Source organism: Amia ocellicauda, chromosome 8 (genome assembly GCF_036373705.1).
Source record: "Amia ocellicauda isolate fAmiCal2 chromosome 8, fAmiCal2.hap1, whole genome shotgun sequence".
In the NCBI taxonomy this organism is placed as follows: Eukaryota; Metazoa; Chordata; class Actinopteri; order Amiiformes; family Amiidae; genus Amia; species Amia ocellicauda.
Genome location: NC_089857.1, coordinates 21693107 through 21710491, shown reverse-complemented (window position 1 = coordinate 21710491; position 17385 = coordinate 21693107). Strand labels below are relative to the sequence as shown.

General features: G+C 44.0%; 2 protein-coding genes across 3 annotated transcripts in view; one reads left to right on the top strand and one right to left on the bottom strand.

Annotated features, from left to right (window-relative positions):
- The first annotated feature begins 1426 nt into the window (after positions 1-1426).
- On the top strand, positions 1427-5150 carry cimip2b (ciliary microtubule inner protein 2B). The gene is made up of 6 exons (XM_066710686.1): positions 1427-1532; positions 2568-2791; positions 3191-3348; positions 3627-3759; positions 3892-4113; positions 4200-5150. The coding sequence occupies exons 1-6, from the start codon at positions 1465-1467 to the stop codon at positions 4286-4288; spliced, it is 894 nt and encodes a 297-aa protein (XP_066566783.1). The 5' UTR covers positions 1427-1464; the 3' UTR covers positions 4289-5150.
- Positions 5151-5776: 626 nt separating this feature from the next.
- Positions 5777-17385, bottom strand: part of rusc2 (RUN and SH3 domain containing 2) — a 44393-nt gene continuing 32784 nt past the window's right edge. Inside the window, exons 5-13 of one of the 2 annotated variants that reach the window (XM_066710684.1) lie at positions 17048-17236; positions 16083-16226; positions 14909-14985; positions 13138-13312; positions 12851-12956; positions 11518-11564; positions 10044-11085; positions 9541-9714; positions 5777-9301 (exon numbers count right to left, since the gene is read on the bottom strand). In XM_066710684.1, the coding sequence (XP_066566781.1) occupies positions 9118-9301; positions 9541-9714; positions 10044-11085; positions 11518-11564; positions 12851-12956; positions 13138-13312; positions 14909-14985; positions 16083-16226; positions 17048-17236 (2138 nt within the window). In that variant the 3' untranslated portion in view covers positions 5777-9117. The remainder of the gene's footprint in view (positions 9302-9540; positions 9715-10043; positions 11086-11517; positions 11565-12850; positions 12957-13137; positions 13313-14908; positions 14986-16082; positions 16227-17047; positions 17237-17385) is intronic. The other variant, XM_066710685.1, reaches the window with a different exon arrangement.

Sequence of the window (17385 nt, the reverse complement as noted above, 5' to 3'; positions counted from 1 at the left end):
CATCTGAAACTGAAAAATGGCACGTATGAAACAAGGAGAAAATGTAATGCTGAAGTCAGTAGCCGCAATGAGGAACAAGAAGACAGAGCTGTAGACCTCAGAAACAAAAGTGATGTTCATGAACAAGCAGACAGAGTGATGTGGAGAAAGGATCAGGACATGACAGTAATAATGATAATGATTTTGGGTATATCGTTTCTTCAGAGTCAGAATTCTGATTTCTGAGATTTCAGGTTATTTAACTGAACACTTTCATTGGAGTAATAATTTACATAAATGTGACTTTTAAAATTGTATAGGCCTATATCTTATAAAATGTTCCAATTCAAGTTTCATATAACATATTATATGCTTAACTTGAAACCCCCCATTTAAAATGATTGGAAGGCTCAGATTAGGCATATTATTAGTTCAATTAAGTAATCGAGAGATCAATTGGAATAAGAAACAGAATGGGTAGGGGGTCCTCCAGGATTAGGGTTGAGAACCACTGGCCAAGCTAAATGATATGTTTCTATTTTGTTTTTATTGTTAATTTTACTGTTAATGCAAAATTGTATTAAATAAAGTATGACTTGAATTCAGTTTCTTTCTACAAAAGCCTTGTGTTATTTCAATGATATACTGCAAGTGGTGTACTAATAGCATTGTTTAATATAGGAACTTCAAGTCAGACTTGTAACATTGATATGATTGATATAATAATGTTATACAGAAGTCAGAATCCGACGTCAGATTGTGGTCATATAATGATTGTATGTGAAAGTTGGAATGACATCAGATTCTGACGTTGTAACAACGACATTATTCTAATTAGTCAATCCAACTTTCATAGACAACCATTACATGGCCAAATTCTGACGTCGGATTCTGACGTCAATGCAACGTTATTCCAACCAACTGTTCCAGGAACAGCATTTCTTTGTTCCAACAAATGAAAAAACAGAACTTGTATAAATAAATGAATAAATACATTCCATATTATTATGACGTCAACATCTTCAAACAAATAAAGTAAGGACTATCCATTGAAGTATTTTTTCTTTAAAAAGGGTGCCCAGGTAATTATAGAGCAACATATTGTGATGATCCGGCCGTCTCTTGTATTGCTAATTATCCACGTGTTTATTTAATTTATTTTTCTATTTTGTAAGGCACTGAATGCGCATATTGTTTGATTTGAAATAGTGACTATTTTGAGATACAATTTAGGCAAAAGTATGAATTGACATAATGCGCAGGATCTTTATATACATGTATATATACATGTGTGTAAAATCGATTATATGTACTTTTGCCTTGGTTAGTCGCTCTCTCTCTGCAAGTGGTGGCATAAAATGACCAACGGACAGCACTAACCCCTCCCTGCGCTCAGCTGACAGCGCAGCTCCATGGAGCCGCAACTAGCAACCGGCGCAAACACAGCCCGGGCCAGCGGCTCTGCGCACTGCGCACCGGCCAGCCATGGACCCGCACGTCCCTCCCCACAGCGGCGCCGTGCTGATCACCCCGGACCCGCACTACATACCAGGGTAGGTGGCGCACACACGTTTTTGAAATGCATATTTTCCTTTGCGTTTACTTTGGAGTTTGTTTTGTTATGCCTTTATTATGGTGATCATGCAGTATTGGTATTAGTATTATGAGCAACAAAACTAGCTAACTAGTCAATCATTTCTTATTATAAAGACCCATTGGAATGTAAATCGAACACTTGATTACTGTTCATTTGGGCTATTGTGTATAAGAAAGGACTATTGTGGGTTCAAATAAACATGTATAAAAGTACGGCATTTATAAAACAAATGCAGAATTTAATACTATTCCCAAAGTCTCGATTTCATACCGAAATTAGGTGTATTACTGCGTTGCTTGGAGCTGCACTGTTTTTGAGCCTGGTTAGTGGGCACCAATGGCAACCGGCCACCCGGACAGCTTTGTCTATAGATGCTGGGAGCATTGCCATTATTTCTGTGTTGCCTTTTTAAAATGTGTTGTAAAAGCAGTAAAACTTTTTTAAGATCAGTAAACTATGTACTACACAGTATAGGATATAGGCTTTGCTATTATTGTGTAATATTATAATACACATATAATAAACATTTGTAATTTTAACTCATTTACTCTTCGTTTCCTTTTAAATATTGGAATTCAACATGTTCCTATTTGATAATTTATATAAATTAAGCTGAACTTTATACTAGAACTCCTCAAACGCATTCAGTTCAGTGCTGGAGGCCATTTCTCCCTTTGTCCAGCTTTCCTCAGCTGTTTGAAATTACAACACAACCTCAGCACAGCACTGTGACAGACTCGGTCAGAGGGGTGTGACCACAGGTGAGCGTCCTCAGGGAGGACGCTCACCTGTGGTCACACCCCTCTGACCTCAGACCTCCGCACACAAATCGGTGGAGAACAACCGAATTCCCAAAGAACAAGGTGAATGAAACTCAAGTCAACTGCATGTGGCCTCAACTCAGATTTGGACACCAACCTTCCCCTATCTGCGTCCCTTCTGTCACTGGCCAGCTCCACATCACACTAAAGCCGCCTCCTTTCTCACGCAGCTATGCCGGGTACTGCCCTCAGCTGAAGTACAACGTGGGGAACACGTATGGCAGGCTGACGGCCCGGCTGCTCACCGACCCCGAGGTCCATCGCTCCCAGCGGCTGGTCCTGCACACCGGGAGATTCCCGTCCACAGAGACTGACACGGGCCCCCGGGACGAGATCTGGAGGAGCCGGCGTGGAAACTGCCGACAGCAGGAGAGGATGATCCCTGGATACACAGGTCCTGCTGCTTCAGTCACCTGCTACTGAGCTTCATCTGTGATCATGCAGTAACTCTAAAACCTGCACCACCTGCACCCCATCCTGAGGTTCCTGTGTTAGGTCTCTCAAACCCTTTCCCTGTTCCTTCCTTCACCCACTTTCCCCCTTTGGCATCTTTCATGATCCCGGCCTTTACTGCATGCTTCTCCTGATCATCGTTCTTCAACTCCAAATTTTTTTCATCCCTTATTCTCTTTTACATTTAAAGCACAAAACTGGTGATTCTGTGCCATCAAACATTTGTGATGATCCAAATAGTTGAAGAGGTAAAATCAAAGAAATGCCTGTGTGGTCCATTGATGGGTGGCTTTGAAAATTCACACGATGACGACAAATGTTTGTTTCACGCGACTGACAGGCTTTGTCCCAAAAAGCCAGAACTACTTCTCCAAAACGTACGCAGAGTTGTGCCGGGAGGCTCTCGCCGAGTTCGAGGCCGAGCAGCAGCGCAGGGTGGAGAGAGCCAAGTCGGCCGTCGTCAAACCAACGCAGAGCAGCGGCCTTCCTGAACACAAAGTAACTCACTGACACCGGCACATAGCCCCTGTACACATACACTCACTTCTCGTTTTCATTACTTCAGTGGATGAGAATAATATTTTGCTGGTTTCAGTGTAGTGCTGTACCTAGTAGATTGTTGCTTCAAGCCTGGAGGGGGGAAGAAAATTAAATGTTTTGAGAGCACTTTTAAGACTGCCTAATTATGTATTAGTAATGTGTATTAGTAATTGAAAAAAATGCTGTAATCCGGGCCTAAATGTTGGCTGTGTCTATGCCCCCCCCCCCCTCCCCAGCACCCTCGCTACTCCACACCGCTGGTCCCAGTTTCCACAGAGGCGGCGCCCTATCAGTCCACAGAAGTCTGGCTGCCACACGGCTCCCCCTATTTCATGGAGGATGAAAACCCCCACAAATATTTCATCTCAGGTCAGACATGTTTTTCATAACCAGAAAGTATTATATAACCGTTCACATTCAAATAAAGGATGTGAATACTTTCAACTTCTGACCTCTACTCCAGACCGTGGTTTGAACAGCAGCTCTATTATTTCCTCGCAGGCTTCACTGGATATGTGCCCAAAGCTCGGTTTCTCATAGGAACCGGCTACCCCGTCACCACTAACAAGGCCCTGAGACAGTTTGGCCAGGAGATCAATAAGAGCGCCCCCGGGCCATTCCACCTCCCAGGGGAGCGTAGAGAAGGACACAACCTGCCCCCGATCTCGAAGATCTACCCTTCCAACCTGGGCCTCCTGCCCTGCTACACTGGGCACGTGCCAGGTGAGCAGCTTGAGAATGGCACAGTTCCCTGCAGCCTTGTCTTTTGCTTCAGTCCATTACTTACCCTTTTCTTCTTCCTGCCTCAGGGTACAAGTTTCAGTACGGCCACACCTTTGGACAACTCACCCACAATTCCCTGGGACACAGCACCAGTCAGAAGCAGATGGCAGCTTAGTGCCATGTGCCATGACAGCCTGTTCGAGGTGCTGCTGGAATCCAGGGATAAAGGTTGAAAAGTGTCTAATCGGTCCTGTAATCCATAAGCTTGGGCTCCCAAAACCCTGCTGAACGTGACTCTCCAGAAGTACAGCACGGTAGAGTGATGCGTTCTGCAATCAGGGTTGGTTAATTTCCAGGGAATGTGTTTATTAATTGATATAATGATTTAAAGCTTATGGGTACCTAAAATCAGATAAAATAAAGGGCAGGAATCACAAGATCAGGTCTCAATTAATACACAGTTGTTGTCAGGCAGATTTCCGAGGCTTCTTACTTTGAGAGCAGTGGAGGGAAGCTTTTTAATTACACAATTTCCACCAAATAGCACAAGCATTCTAATTAAAGTAAATTATTTACTGAAAACAATAATGTCTGCAAGGTCACACCTAATGTGAAATAGTCCACCTATACATTCATGATTTTGACTGGATGAATCAGTTTGTAGTTGTTGACGATTTTTCTTTCAGTATTGTAATGAACTATCAACTACCTCCAGCTGATAAGACCACAGATGCTTTTAAATATACTATGGTGTCGCTTAACTCCTATACGTTTTGGAATTACTATAATAATTTAATAATGGTCCTGTATCGTCTGGGATTTTCTTACATGGTGCAGCATAATTTAACAGTATCCTGTATCTCTGGGGTCACTTGTGACAGATGTAATCTTTTAGACCACAGGAGCACTAAGGATACTTAGGGGCAAGAAATACTTATTTGATTGAATGTTGCTCTAGTAGGGTGTTTTGGGTTCGATTGTGTTCACTTCTGTGGAAAACATTCATTTAAAATAAATCTGTTTTAATTTTGTTAAAATTGCTATGAAAATGAACTGCTATTCTCACAAAAACTTATATTCTCTGCACAGTCATTTAGCTTTGTGCATCACATGTATGATTAATAAAGAGAAAGTATATATATATATATATATATATATATATATATATATATATATAAAAGCCTAGAGATAAGGTAGAATTTGACTTCAACTGTAAATGTCCCAGTATCTGTGATTCCTATGGGGATAAATTCACTCTTTTATGCTTTCAGTGCCTTATCTACACAAACCAACTGATTCTAAAGTGTCAGAGATCATCTGTATTACAAGAGATACACACTTAAATGAGGCTGTTGAAAATGTTTGGACAAGTCTATACACAGAACATCCACTAGAGGGCAGAATCGCCCCTCTCTTAAAATACTGTCACTTTGTAATCAGCCAAAACTGAAACAACCTGTAACTTTTTTCCCCCCCTTTGTACCTTTGAAAGTCAATTTTGTGTTAATGTGTAGTTAAATCATTGCTTTTCTCTTTAGTCCAGTGTTTCAAGAGCTATTACACAGATTACACTGTCTAAGACTTTGGTCTAAATTCAACAAACAAATGAAAATCTTTGAAAAATTAACATTTTACAAAATGTAAAAATGACAAGACACTGCAGTTAGGCTGTGTTCACATGAGCACCTTGTTATTAATATCCATCTGAAATTAATAATGCCATACACATTATATAGCATGGATAAAAGAAGACATTAGTGTCACTTGGAATATGTACAAGCAGGAGATATAATACTAACAGACAGAAAAAAAGAGAAGAAAATACATGTACATATATACCCACCACTCCCTTTTACAGACTGGTTTTCCTGAAGCTCAAACATCAAGCGGTTAAGAAGGATTCAGCTTGTGTGTGCAGGTCTAGGCAGTGCAGACAACTCCACAGAACTGTTCTCCCAAAAGGCACCAATACTGTCTCTCCCCCTCCTTCAAATACTGCCTGTCATGTCTGCCAAGAATGTAAATGGAAAGCAAGGCTGCCTGGGAAGAATTCTGGAACCTCCATCCACGGAATTCAGACGGGTTCCGAGTTGCGACCCCAACCCCCAATAATATTAAATTGGTACCATCCCCCATTTTGTGACCAAAACCCTCAGCTGCAGGAAATCCGCTCTCTACAGCCGCTTTAAACGAACCTATAAAACAGGTACAGGACATTTTCAGCGACCCAGCTGCCCTACTCTATCAAATAGGAAAATATACTCTATTCACCCTTTATTCTAAAAACACGTTAAACAAAAAGGAAAACTGTGTGACACCTCGTACAATTCTCTCATGGGTGGAAATTAACGTGGTATTAAATTAAGAATATTTACAACTTCCAATTAAATAAAAAGTGCAATTGGCTTAAATATATGTATATATAGAAACAAATCAAAGAAGAAATATAAAGCCTTAATTATAAAAAAAAAAGTGAAATCACAGTGGTGTAACTGAGCTGGAGAGCCTGCCTTATCCAGTGTACCTTTAGCTACAATGTAGCCTTTTCAATTCAGTCAACCAAGTTTAAAGACCAAGGCTTTTATAGGCCTGTCATTAATACAGCCAACTGCTGAAAGGCAATGAAACCAAAACCAAAAACCCCACATTCTCCGTCCACTAACCATTCCCAACCAACCCTTTTCTATCTATCAATCACATTCCATACTTTGAACACCTCCCTCATAAAACCTGCTAAATCCCATCAGTGTTTTCTCTAGAATCCCTTATTTACCTGATGTGTTGAAGCGTTTGTACCATTAACACACACAATTTGGAAGTTTCTTCATCTCAAGACGTTCACTGGACACATCGAAATTTTAAGGCCACATTACAATCTGAATTGTCCCCACGATGTGGCACTAGTGCACACTTCAGGTACACATTTATAAAGACAATGCACCTGGTTGGGTAAGTGTTTTGGCACCTAAAGATATGGCACCTCTGCTATACATTTTTATACAGGACAAATCAGGAATAAAGTCTTCCAATTAAGGTGAATGAGGAACAAATGTGCAAACTTAAATAAATAAAAACAATTTTATACGTGTACTTGACAGCTGGTGGTGAACACACTAAGTGTTCCATGCCATTTCACTCGGAAATTAATCTGTGCCTCTTGAACAGAAGCTGAAACTGTAGGATCAGTGAACGTGTTATACTTTTGCCACCCTGTTCCAGACCACAAACCTAAACACACCTGTGAGGGTCCTACGCAGAACTTGTGGTGTCCTGCCACTAGCCACTGGTGTGGAGAGAAGTCAGAGCATCGATCTTCCCTCGGTCATGCCTCCCCTGGGCTCACCTGCTTTCCTTTACATCCTCAACTTTGTTACTGCACGTCACTATGCAGCTATACACTACCCGGAATAAGTTACATCAGTACTTCATAAATAAATTAAATGCAACACATATTATTTATATAGATTCTTGTATTTATCCTCTCCAGTCCCCGCACCTATGCCGTGTCCAAAGTCCATCGAATAAATGCACTGGGAGGAGGGAGGGAGGGATGGGGGGCATTTGAAGGGTGCAATGTTTGCTATGGGGACACATGCACAGACTCCAGTGCCACCAGGGCCCTCCCCTGCCCAGAGCCAGTCAGCCACCTCCTCCACCCGTGGTCCAAACGGGGTGGAGTCTGTGAGCGGACGCTGGCCAGTCAAGTCCGTTTCTAATCGCCGTAGAAAAGTTCAAGATAACGTTCGTACGGCCAACGTAAGGCGGCTTTTTCGTCTTCCCGACCGAAACCCACTTGTGTGATTGTTCTCATCAACGACTTGGAAAACAGAAAACGTTGGAACTTCCGCAGGGTTTACATATGGCTTAACAATAAGGGGTTTTAATAGAGCATGATTAAACCAGAGGCAAGTCCACATTTTAGAGCAGTTGTTCAATGCTGTTTTAAGGCCAATCTTCACTTTACACATTGACTCAGCTTTAAATAATCCGCATTAAAACCCCTCATAAATATGTATTGTTAGTTCTAGATTGAAAACTCTACCTTGTAATACTTTATTTTGTATTCGTCCCCCATTGACAGGAAAGGAATAAAGCGTGAACACACACACACAGGGTAACTACGGTTAAGAAACTGTGTCAAAACAAAAACGAATGAGCTCAGCTAAAAAGGTACCAGATACCTGTAAAATCCTCTGAAATGTGCAGTGATGTGACTTCCCTTAAGAGTACAATTAAACGGTCAATGTAACTGTGATTCCGGATTGTGCCGTGTGCTTTGGGGGGAGAAGGAACGTTGCTTGTGTAGGTGGGTCTGGTTTGGTGAATTCGACGTGAGCGACTCATGTTTTACGGAGAAGTTGCTTGTAGTGAATTCGATTAGCAAAGTGTGTTTTCAACTGTAAGGGACGTAGGATGCATCTCATTTCGACGAACAAACCTTCACTCCATGTTATTTTTCACCTCATGCGAGGACATTATAGATGATACACTTGGGTGTATAGCAGATGTACCGAAAGAAAGCATTTTGTTAGAAAAGTGCCATGCTTAGTATTGTCCCTTATAGAATGTGTCCCTATTTCCTGTCCTCTGTCCCGTCCCATGCTGCACATGTCAAAGGACTTTACAGGCCTCTTTTTGAAGATGATGAACAAGTTTAGTTTCCTTTGTGACACTCCTTCTATCTTCCGCCTTAAGATACACACAGATTGGATATAGGTATAGGTATAGATATAGATTGACGGATATAGCAGAAAGTATCGTTAACTGTTTAATGACCTGGAGTCAGTCTGTAGATGCCGAGTTCCAGTGCTCCCTACGCACTGTGTGTGTGTGTGTGTGTGTGTGTTTGTCTGTGCGAGTGTGTGTGCGCGTGTGTGAGGTTGTGAGTGTTTTCCAGTGGTCGGTGGCCAGAGAAGAGGGTTTGCGTCTGGTGGGTGGGGAGGGGGGTGTTGTTATCTAGGCCCCTCTCTGACCCCAGTCCACCCCACAAGCCTCCTGGGTGGTTCAGTTGCCATGCGACTCCTCGGTCAGGGTGACGTAGATGATGGGCACCAGGCCGGAGCTGTGCCCCAGGGCGCAGTACAGCCAGTCGGGTTCGGCTCGGCTCAGCACCCTCAGCACGTCGCCCTTCTTGAAGCTGAGGTGGCCCGGCTCCGTGGCAATGTGGTGGCACAGCGTCCGCACCTCCCTGTGGGGGGCGAAGACAGGAGGGACGACACTGAGACACGCATCACATGGTCAGACACAACCGTGCCGGCCTCACCAAACAGCAGTCCAACACACTTCATTTTCAAGGGAAGGTTTAAAAAAGGATCTTCCCTGAGGTATCGATGATGACACAATCGATACACACAGCTATATATTTAGTCTCCACAGTCACAACACAACATGCGTGGGATTATGAACAGAAGAAGTGTGTTTGTTTACCACAGCGCCAGCTGCTTGGAGTCCTTTGCTTCGTGATGCGGTGCTGGACTGTGCTCTCTGGCAGGGGGGGTGTTCTGCAGCTGTGGAGGATGGTCCCACAGTTTCCCCGCACCCACCGTCTGTGCCATCAGGTCCAGCACAGACTTGTCCAAACTCAGCCATCCTGACGGCAGCCTGGGAGGGACAAACAGCACGAAGGGTTTTAAAAGACAATAGTATTTATGCATGCCTGAAAAGCAGAAGAAACAAATATGGAACCTGTACAATACTACAAGGAACTGGCCACCACAATTGTAAACAATTAATCTATATAAATCAATCTGCTTGAGATGAGTATATTTAAGTTAAATTTTTACACGTTTTATTTGTGTCATCATTATTCTCTGTTGAAAAAATGTAATCTTAGTTCTGTGGTTAGTAATTTGTGAAATAACCACAACATCTGCTTTTTCAATATTGTGTGTCTGAGAAAGACAAAAGCAGCACAGAGAGGAGTTTCTGACCTGGATTTCTGAGCCCGCTCTGCCCTCTGCGTCCGGACGGGGGAGCCCACGCCGGCTCCAAACAGCCTCCCCCAGCGCAGCCCCTGAGCGGCCCCGTCTGCGGCCCCCTCCTCCTGGGACCCGCGCCGTCCACCCGATGCCAGCGTCTCCGGCTCCTTCTCCTTGCTCCTCTTGAGCTCATTGAGCACAGACTCCGGAGGGCTGCCCATCCAGGATGGCTTCCCTTTACTCCCGGCACTCAGCTCTCCACGGCCTCCTTTCCTGGCCTCTGTGTCCTGACTGGCCTCTGCCCCCTCCACCACTCCTACCCGAGGGGGCGGCTGGGCCTGTCTGCGGCCTACGTCCTGCCCCCGGGAGGCCTGGGCCTCCCCGGCCGCCTTCTTCCTCTTCTCCCACTTGACGAACTTGGATCCCTCGGCCGAGTTGTCGATGTAGACCTGGGAGCTCTGCATCAGCTGGTACCACCAGCCCGCCTGCCGGTCTCTCTGTCTGGTCCCCTCAGACAGGGGCTGGTCCCTCTCCTTCCTCCTCTCCCTTTCTCCTTCCTCTCTTTCCCACCACGACTCCCCGCCGACTCCCTTCGCCCTCTGCGTGATGCTGCCCTTGCCGCCTCCTCCTCCACTCTCTCTCAACGACTCCGCCCCAGCTCCCATCAACCTCCTCTCCAGTCTCTCTTCTCTTGCTGGCTCCGCCTCACTTCCCTTAGGTTCGTCCTTCAACGCGCCCCACTTCATCTCACTGCTCGCCCCGTCTCTCCTGGGCTCCAGCCCCTCTCTCGTGGGCACGGTGCCCCAGCCCCTCATCAGCTGGAAGGTGGAGCGCACCGACTGCTCCAGGCCCTGACCCGCAGAGCACAGCTGCTCTTTGCGCCGCAGCTGCTCCTGGCCCTTCTGCAGCAGCCGCGGCTCAAACAGAAGGTCCAGGTCGAAGGGCAGCAGAGACAGCGGCTGCAGCAACAGGAGCAGCTCCTCGAACAGTGGCTGGCACACGCCCTGAGACAGCGGCAGGAAGCCCCACGGGTGGTAGTGCGCAGCAACGACGTCTGGGAAAGGAAGGAAGAGCAAAGGTGGAAAAAGAGATTGTGGAGAGATGGAAGGAAAATGGAGCAGGGAGGGGGAGATGGGGATGAAAGGAAGGGGGAAAAAGAGATGATAAAAGTGACGTCCGAGGAGGCACAGAAAGGAAGGGCATGGAGGATGGGTTATAGGATTTGGGTTGACAAGGAAATATACATTTGCCTTTCTGTCTGTCTTAACAGGATACAAATATACAGCTCTATAAAAAGTCCAGAAACTAGGCAAGACACTTCAGTCCACCAGATAATACATGTGCACTGGAGACAAAGTCATTTAAAGACAAACTGATGATGGGAGGAATTAAATAGAACTAGTAGAAAAGAAGGAAATTAAACTGATAAAAACATACATAGTATTGTGTTAGTAAACGAACTCAAAGGATACAGAGATATCCTCACCTTCATGAGTGTACAGATGATTGAACCAGAACTCCAGAGAGCGCAGACTGAAAGATAAAAAAATAATTCATGTCGTCAACAGCAAAACCCAGGCACGAACACCTTGATATTAAATGGTACTCAAAATATACTCAAGACTCAGAAAAGCATCTTCCTTCATTTCTCACCTAGTAAATTGCTTACTTTTAACCCCTGTACTGTCATATCCCAAGTCACAGTGTCAGAGGGGTCACACAGGTGAGATCATTTTGGTGTTGTGAGAAGTACCACAACATGGAAGCATTTGGTCTAATAACCAGATGGGTACACCAGTTTTATATATTAGTCAAAACCCCATCTGTGTGCCTGCCAAACTGAACCATGGAGTGCAGCACAGGAGCAAAACATTGCTACTGCAAATAATAAAATCACATAAAGGAAATTGTGCGATCAAAAATTTTCCAAAGTGTTTTCTAAGACTTTGAACAAACTTCAGTTTCTTCAAAGCAAAATGAAGTACTTTAATGTTAAAAATAAACACCCATCAGCTTGAAATGTACAGATGACAAATGTGCAGACACAAAGTTTGCAGTCTAATTTTTACCTTCCTAATTTAACTTTTTTTAGTTTGTTATTTTTATCATTTTGTATTCATTTTCTCCCTCCGCCCAACGCTCTTATAACCTGCCTGTTCAGAATAATGAAGAAAATACCAGACTGCTGAAGTCAGCGAACACCAGGCTCTCTGAAGGCTTATTCAGCACTATATACGGTATCTGTCACATATAAGGAATTAACCAATCAGACGCCTGGACCAGCCAACAGTCCGAGTCCTCAGAGTGCTGGGTGCTCTGGGAGGAGCAACGCAGAGCAGCTATAGCACAGCACTAATTCATAGCCAACACCAGCAATTCAAGTCTGAAGCATTGCACTGTGATGACTGTGACAGCCTGCCTGGTATAAACTAGTCAACACTCTATCAAAGGAAGCAGGAGGTTTGAAATCAATAATAATAACATTAATAACATCCCAGCTGAAAATAAATCCACACACACTTCTTTTTGATTAGCCATTCTGTTCTGTAAATCAAACCTAGTGTTAAAAGGTTTCACATGTTGTTTTCTTCATTCTACAACATCAGCTTTGTGTTAATATACTGACAATCGGAAACAGTTATTTGAATACAGAGCTTTATATTAAATATAAAGCGAAACACAATAGGGTAGAACTTGAGATTTGCATCTGGGTAAAAGTTTTGATTTGGTCTAGCCCTAAGAATGACTCTGCTACAATACTATCTCATAGTAAATAAGACGTCTGGCATGCAATAGAGAGGTAGTGTTGGTGAACTCACTTGAGCAGGCCGAAGATGAATGCGTTGAACCTCATCCTGTGGCTCGTGAGCTCAGAGTACTGGCTGATTTTGGAATACAGGCTGTGCAGCACACGAGTGGATGGGCCTACAGAGAGAGACAGAGAGAGATAAGGCATAGGACAGTCGCAACCACACGACTAACATAACAAAGACAATAAAAATGAACTAAAACCATCAATCTCGCTCTCCAAAAAGGCACAATTTAATATGAATATTTTTGTTCAAGTTGTATTATTTAAATATACATTGGATGTTTGTAAACTCACCAAGCTGTGTGGAGGCCTCCACCACGCTCCAGGGCACGTTCCTGCGCTGGCCGATGATCATGTCCAGCACGTAGGCCTTCAGTCCGTCCTGCAGCACCTCCCTCATGGCTGGACACAGGTACTTGAGGATCAGGTGACCCACATTGGGGCTCACAGAGCTGTTGCCCAACTTGGCCTGGTGCACACAACACACACAACACACAAAGGGAGACAGGGCCTCAGTCTGGGAAAGCAAGTTCTTGTTTCAAAACTGATGTTTCATAAGCACTAAAAGGATGGGTGTAGACATCTGAACCCTGCATCAGGGACTCCTAACCATTATTATTATTCATTCCACCAGGGAAGAGCTTGTGTAGTGAATCTTAAAATATTTAGACTGAGCAGTGCATATATCTTTGCAAATCTCCTCTAAGTAATTAAGGGAACACGTAATCATCACAGCATAACACCAAGTCAATTAAACTTCAGGGATATAAATCTGTCCAGTTAGGAAGTCTAAGCGATTGTGAATCAATGCCACCTGTTTTGGTGCAAATTAAAGTGACAACAGGTGCACTGGAGAGGCAACAGCAAGACAACCCCCAAAAAGGGAATGGTTTTGCAGGTGGTGGCCACAGACAATTGCTCTCTCCTTATCCTTCCTGACTGATTCTTCTCTAGTTTTGCGTTTTGCTAGTGTCCTTGTCACTACTGGTAGCATGCGGCGGTACCTGCACCCCATTCAGGTTGCACAGGTAGTCCAGCTCCTGCAGGATGGCACATCCACACATGCCGTCGCAAGAAGGTTTGCTGTGTCTCCCAGTACAGTCTCAAGAGCATGGAGGAGATACCAAGAGACGGGCCGTTACACGAGAAGAGAGCTGGACAGGGGTGTAGAAGGGCATCAACCCAGCAGCAGGACCGGTATCTGTTCCTTTGAGCGAGGAGGAATAGGAGGAGCACTGCCAGAGCCCTACAAAATGACCTCCACGTGAAAGAGTCTGGAGACGCCGTGGTGAATGTTATGCTGCCTGCAACATCATCCAGCATGACCGGTTTGGCGGTGGGTCAGTGATGGTCTGGGGAGGCATATCCTTAGAGGGTCGCACAGACCTCCATGTGCTAGCCACCGGTACCCTGACTGCTGTTAGGTACCGGGATGAAATCCTCAGACCGATCGTCAGACCTTACGCTGGTGCAGTGGGCCCTGTGTCCCTTCTGGTGCAGGATGCTGTGATTTCAATTGTTTACTTTGATTTTCGGTGTCAGTTTGAATCCAGCCCTCAATTGGTTGGTGATTTTGGTTTCCATTGACTGTTGTTACGTCATTTTGTTCTCAACGAATTACACAATGTACAGTAAAGATTTTTATCTTTAATATATTTAGTTCATCGAGATCCGATGTGTGATTTAAGTGTTCCCTTAATTTTTTTGAGCAGTGTATTATTTTTAAGAGCTTCAAAAATGAGGCGATATATATTGGGGAATTGAGTAAGCTATAGCACTGCAGGGCTGAGAGCAGGGCTGACTCACACAGCGTCTCCCATTTACACAAACTGCAAATCTCCTGCTAGAAGACATGACCTGAGGCAGCCACAGCAGCCGGGGAGGCAATGCGGTTTGCTAGTTTAGGATTTTTTCAAGATTAATTAAGCAGTTTAGTGCACAGAGAAGATTCCTGCAATGGACATGCACATCTCACATGACCAAAGCTAATCAGAAGGGCAATTATGCTAGTTAGAAGGGCAAGAAGCAAAAGGACCAATGACAGACTAGTTAAAATGTACCCTACCTTGACTCCAGGGTCTCGACTGGTCCCAAAATGTGCTACTATCAGGTCAACTGCTGTATTGATGGCCTTTACTAGCCCTGGGGAAAGTCAATAAAATGGATCTCATTCAAATCAATGTAAGAATGGCATACAGTCTCAAAACACATACAAATGGTAGCAATTGCAACACAGGAAAAAGCACAGGCACATATCACTAGATACTTTCACTGGGCTCAAAGTGATAGAAATCCCCTTCAAGACACAGCAGTCCCCCCCTGTCCTCGATCTTCAAGACGGTAAAGACTTTTTGCAGATTCCTGCTCATTAACCAAATACCAAGCAGTTCAGAGGCATTTATCTGAACATTTCTCTGATACTCTTTCTTTTGGGGGAAGAATACAAAACTTTAATTATCAGAACCGTGTTAAGAAGCCTACCAAGAAAAAGCATACACACACGCATTGACAATGATATTAAGGAACTGCCATTTTTAACATTGAGACGCTTTCTGGCAAATAGAACTGCTTTTATGAAAAGAACTCGAGAACATTCGGTCATGCTGAGACATTAGATTTTTTTTTTTTTCGCTCAAATGAGCAGTCCGGCAGAAATAACCTTGAGTCGATATTGAGTGGATTCAGATCTTTTTGACCTACATTAGTGTGTGGAACAGGGTCTCCCAGAAACACATGTGCAAACATTTCCACAGGCAGGGTTACACCACTCCTAAGAGAGCGCCCTCATTAACCCAGCCAATCAGGGAGAAGAGGAGATAAAGTAGGGCACATTTGTAAGTATTCCCTCCTGGGCACAGAGCATCACAGCCTGCCCTCTTAAATGTAGTGTTTATACAGAGTGGGCATGGAGATTTTCAATTGATCTACTGAGGTGGTATAACATGCTTCAAAAAAGGAACCACACAAATAAATAAATACATCACCCCTTGCCTTTGCAGTATAATCCTTTCTATTACAATCACCCATAAACAACACACACACACTGAACAGCAGCCACAGCAAAGATACAGCACACAATGTTTTGGCTCCACACACTGAACAGTCCAAAGCTAATGGTATTTCACACACTTAATGACGGCAAACACTGAGGCAGATACAGATGACACTATAACAACTGCAAAAAAAGGACTATTACAGATATCTAAGGTGGCCGAACTCGAGACCAAGGCACTGCTCACCTTTCTTTTGCAGCAGGTCAATGGAGACGGACTCGGTCGCGGCGTCGGGGGACAGACAGAACTCCTCGGGTGGTTTCTCTGTCAGGGAGAAGTAGTCTGGGAAGAAGTCGCTGTAGTAATTCTGCAGCTGCTTCACAGACTGGCCTGCAGATGAGAACCGCACACACGGATTAGACACATACGTCACTCTCAACGTGAACACAGATTATAATAATAATAATAATAATAATAATAATAATAATAATAATAAATAATAATGTGTTTTAAGGAATAATAATTAAAGTTTTACATTTGTTTTTAACTTATTTTACTACTGCATCTATAGCAAGGCCTTTTACATAACGATTGTTCAACACATTGAAAAATATGTTTTTAATTGTGTATTCTGACGTCACAATGTTCATTGGAACTTGCAGGATGATAAAATGTTTCAGTTCTGAATGCGTCTCTGGTATGAGGCAGGGGATATTTGTGACCTATAAAAAATGTACATAACTTACATCAACATTTATTTTTAGTAATTTTGATTTAAAATGAATGTTACCCTGACACGCTGTAATTGGTTTAGTATTTTCTCTGTGACCATTTGTGAATTTCAGAGAAAAATGCAGTGAATTTTCTGGTACCTTAGTTATTGTGCATTTCCAGAGCCACACTACCAGCACGGGTCTTTTAAGTAGTGGTCAGTGGCTGTGCATTAAGTGAAGTCCGCCAATGTAAAATTAAACCCTGTTCAATAATAGCTTAACTTTTAATCACAGCTTTGCACTTAGAGATGAATCGAAACTCATGGGCAGGATGAAAAACAACTCCCAGAAAGTAAAACATTAGTCTGACAATTTGTTGTGTGCGTGTGTGAGTGTTATTGTATTGTGTAAACCTGACCACAGCCCAATGAGATATCCCTAAATGCTTCCTTCCACCCCCCCCACCAGCATTCCTCTGACACAAAACTGCAGCAGCACCGTTTTGCCTGGCATGGGCGTGGCTGGCAGAGACTGGGAAGTCAAACACATTGCGGCGGGTCAGTCTGCCCTCCGGCCTCCTGGTGTCCAAGCTGCCGGAGAGAGGGGCGCCCGCCACCCGCTCCACACCAAGCGGGTTCTTGCGACGATATTCCCGCCACTTAAGGGCCTGAGGGGAAAGGTGGTTTGCTGGAGGGCACAGAGACAAACGCAGGCGGACAGTGGGACAGGGGGGGGGACAGACAGAGCAGGACAGAATAGGACAAGACAGAGAGAGACGGGGGGGGGGGGGGGCAGAGAGGAAAAGAAGATACCAGTTATAAAGAGACAGGAAAGCT

Excerpts from the sequence above, each read along its gene's own strand:
- cimip2b (XM_066710686.1), top strand. The coding sequence starts at position 1,465 with ATGGACCCGCACGTCCCTCCCCACAGCGGCGCCGTGCTGATCACCCCG. Across the intron at positions 1,533-2,567 it reads GACCCGCACTACATACCAGG|CTATGCCGGGTACTGCCCTC; the intron begins GTAGGTGGCGCA and ends TTTCTCACGCAG. Across the intron at positions 3,349-3,626 it reads GCGGCCTTCCTGAACACAAA|CACCCTCGCTACTCCACACC; the intron begins GTAACTCACTGA and ends CCCCCTCCCCAG.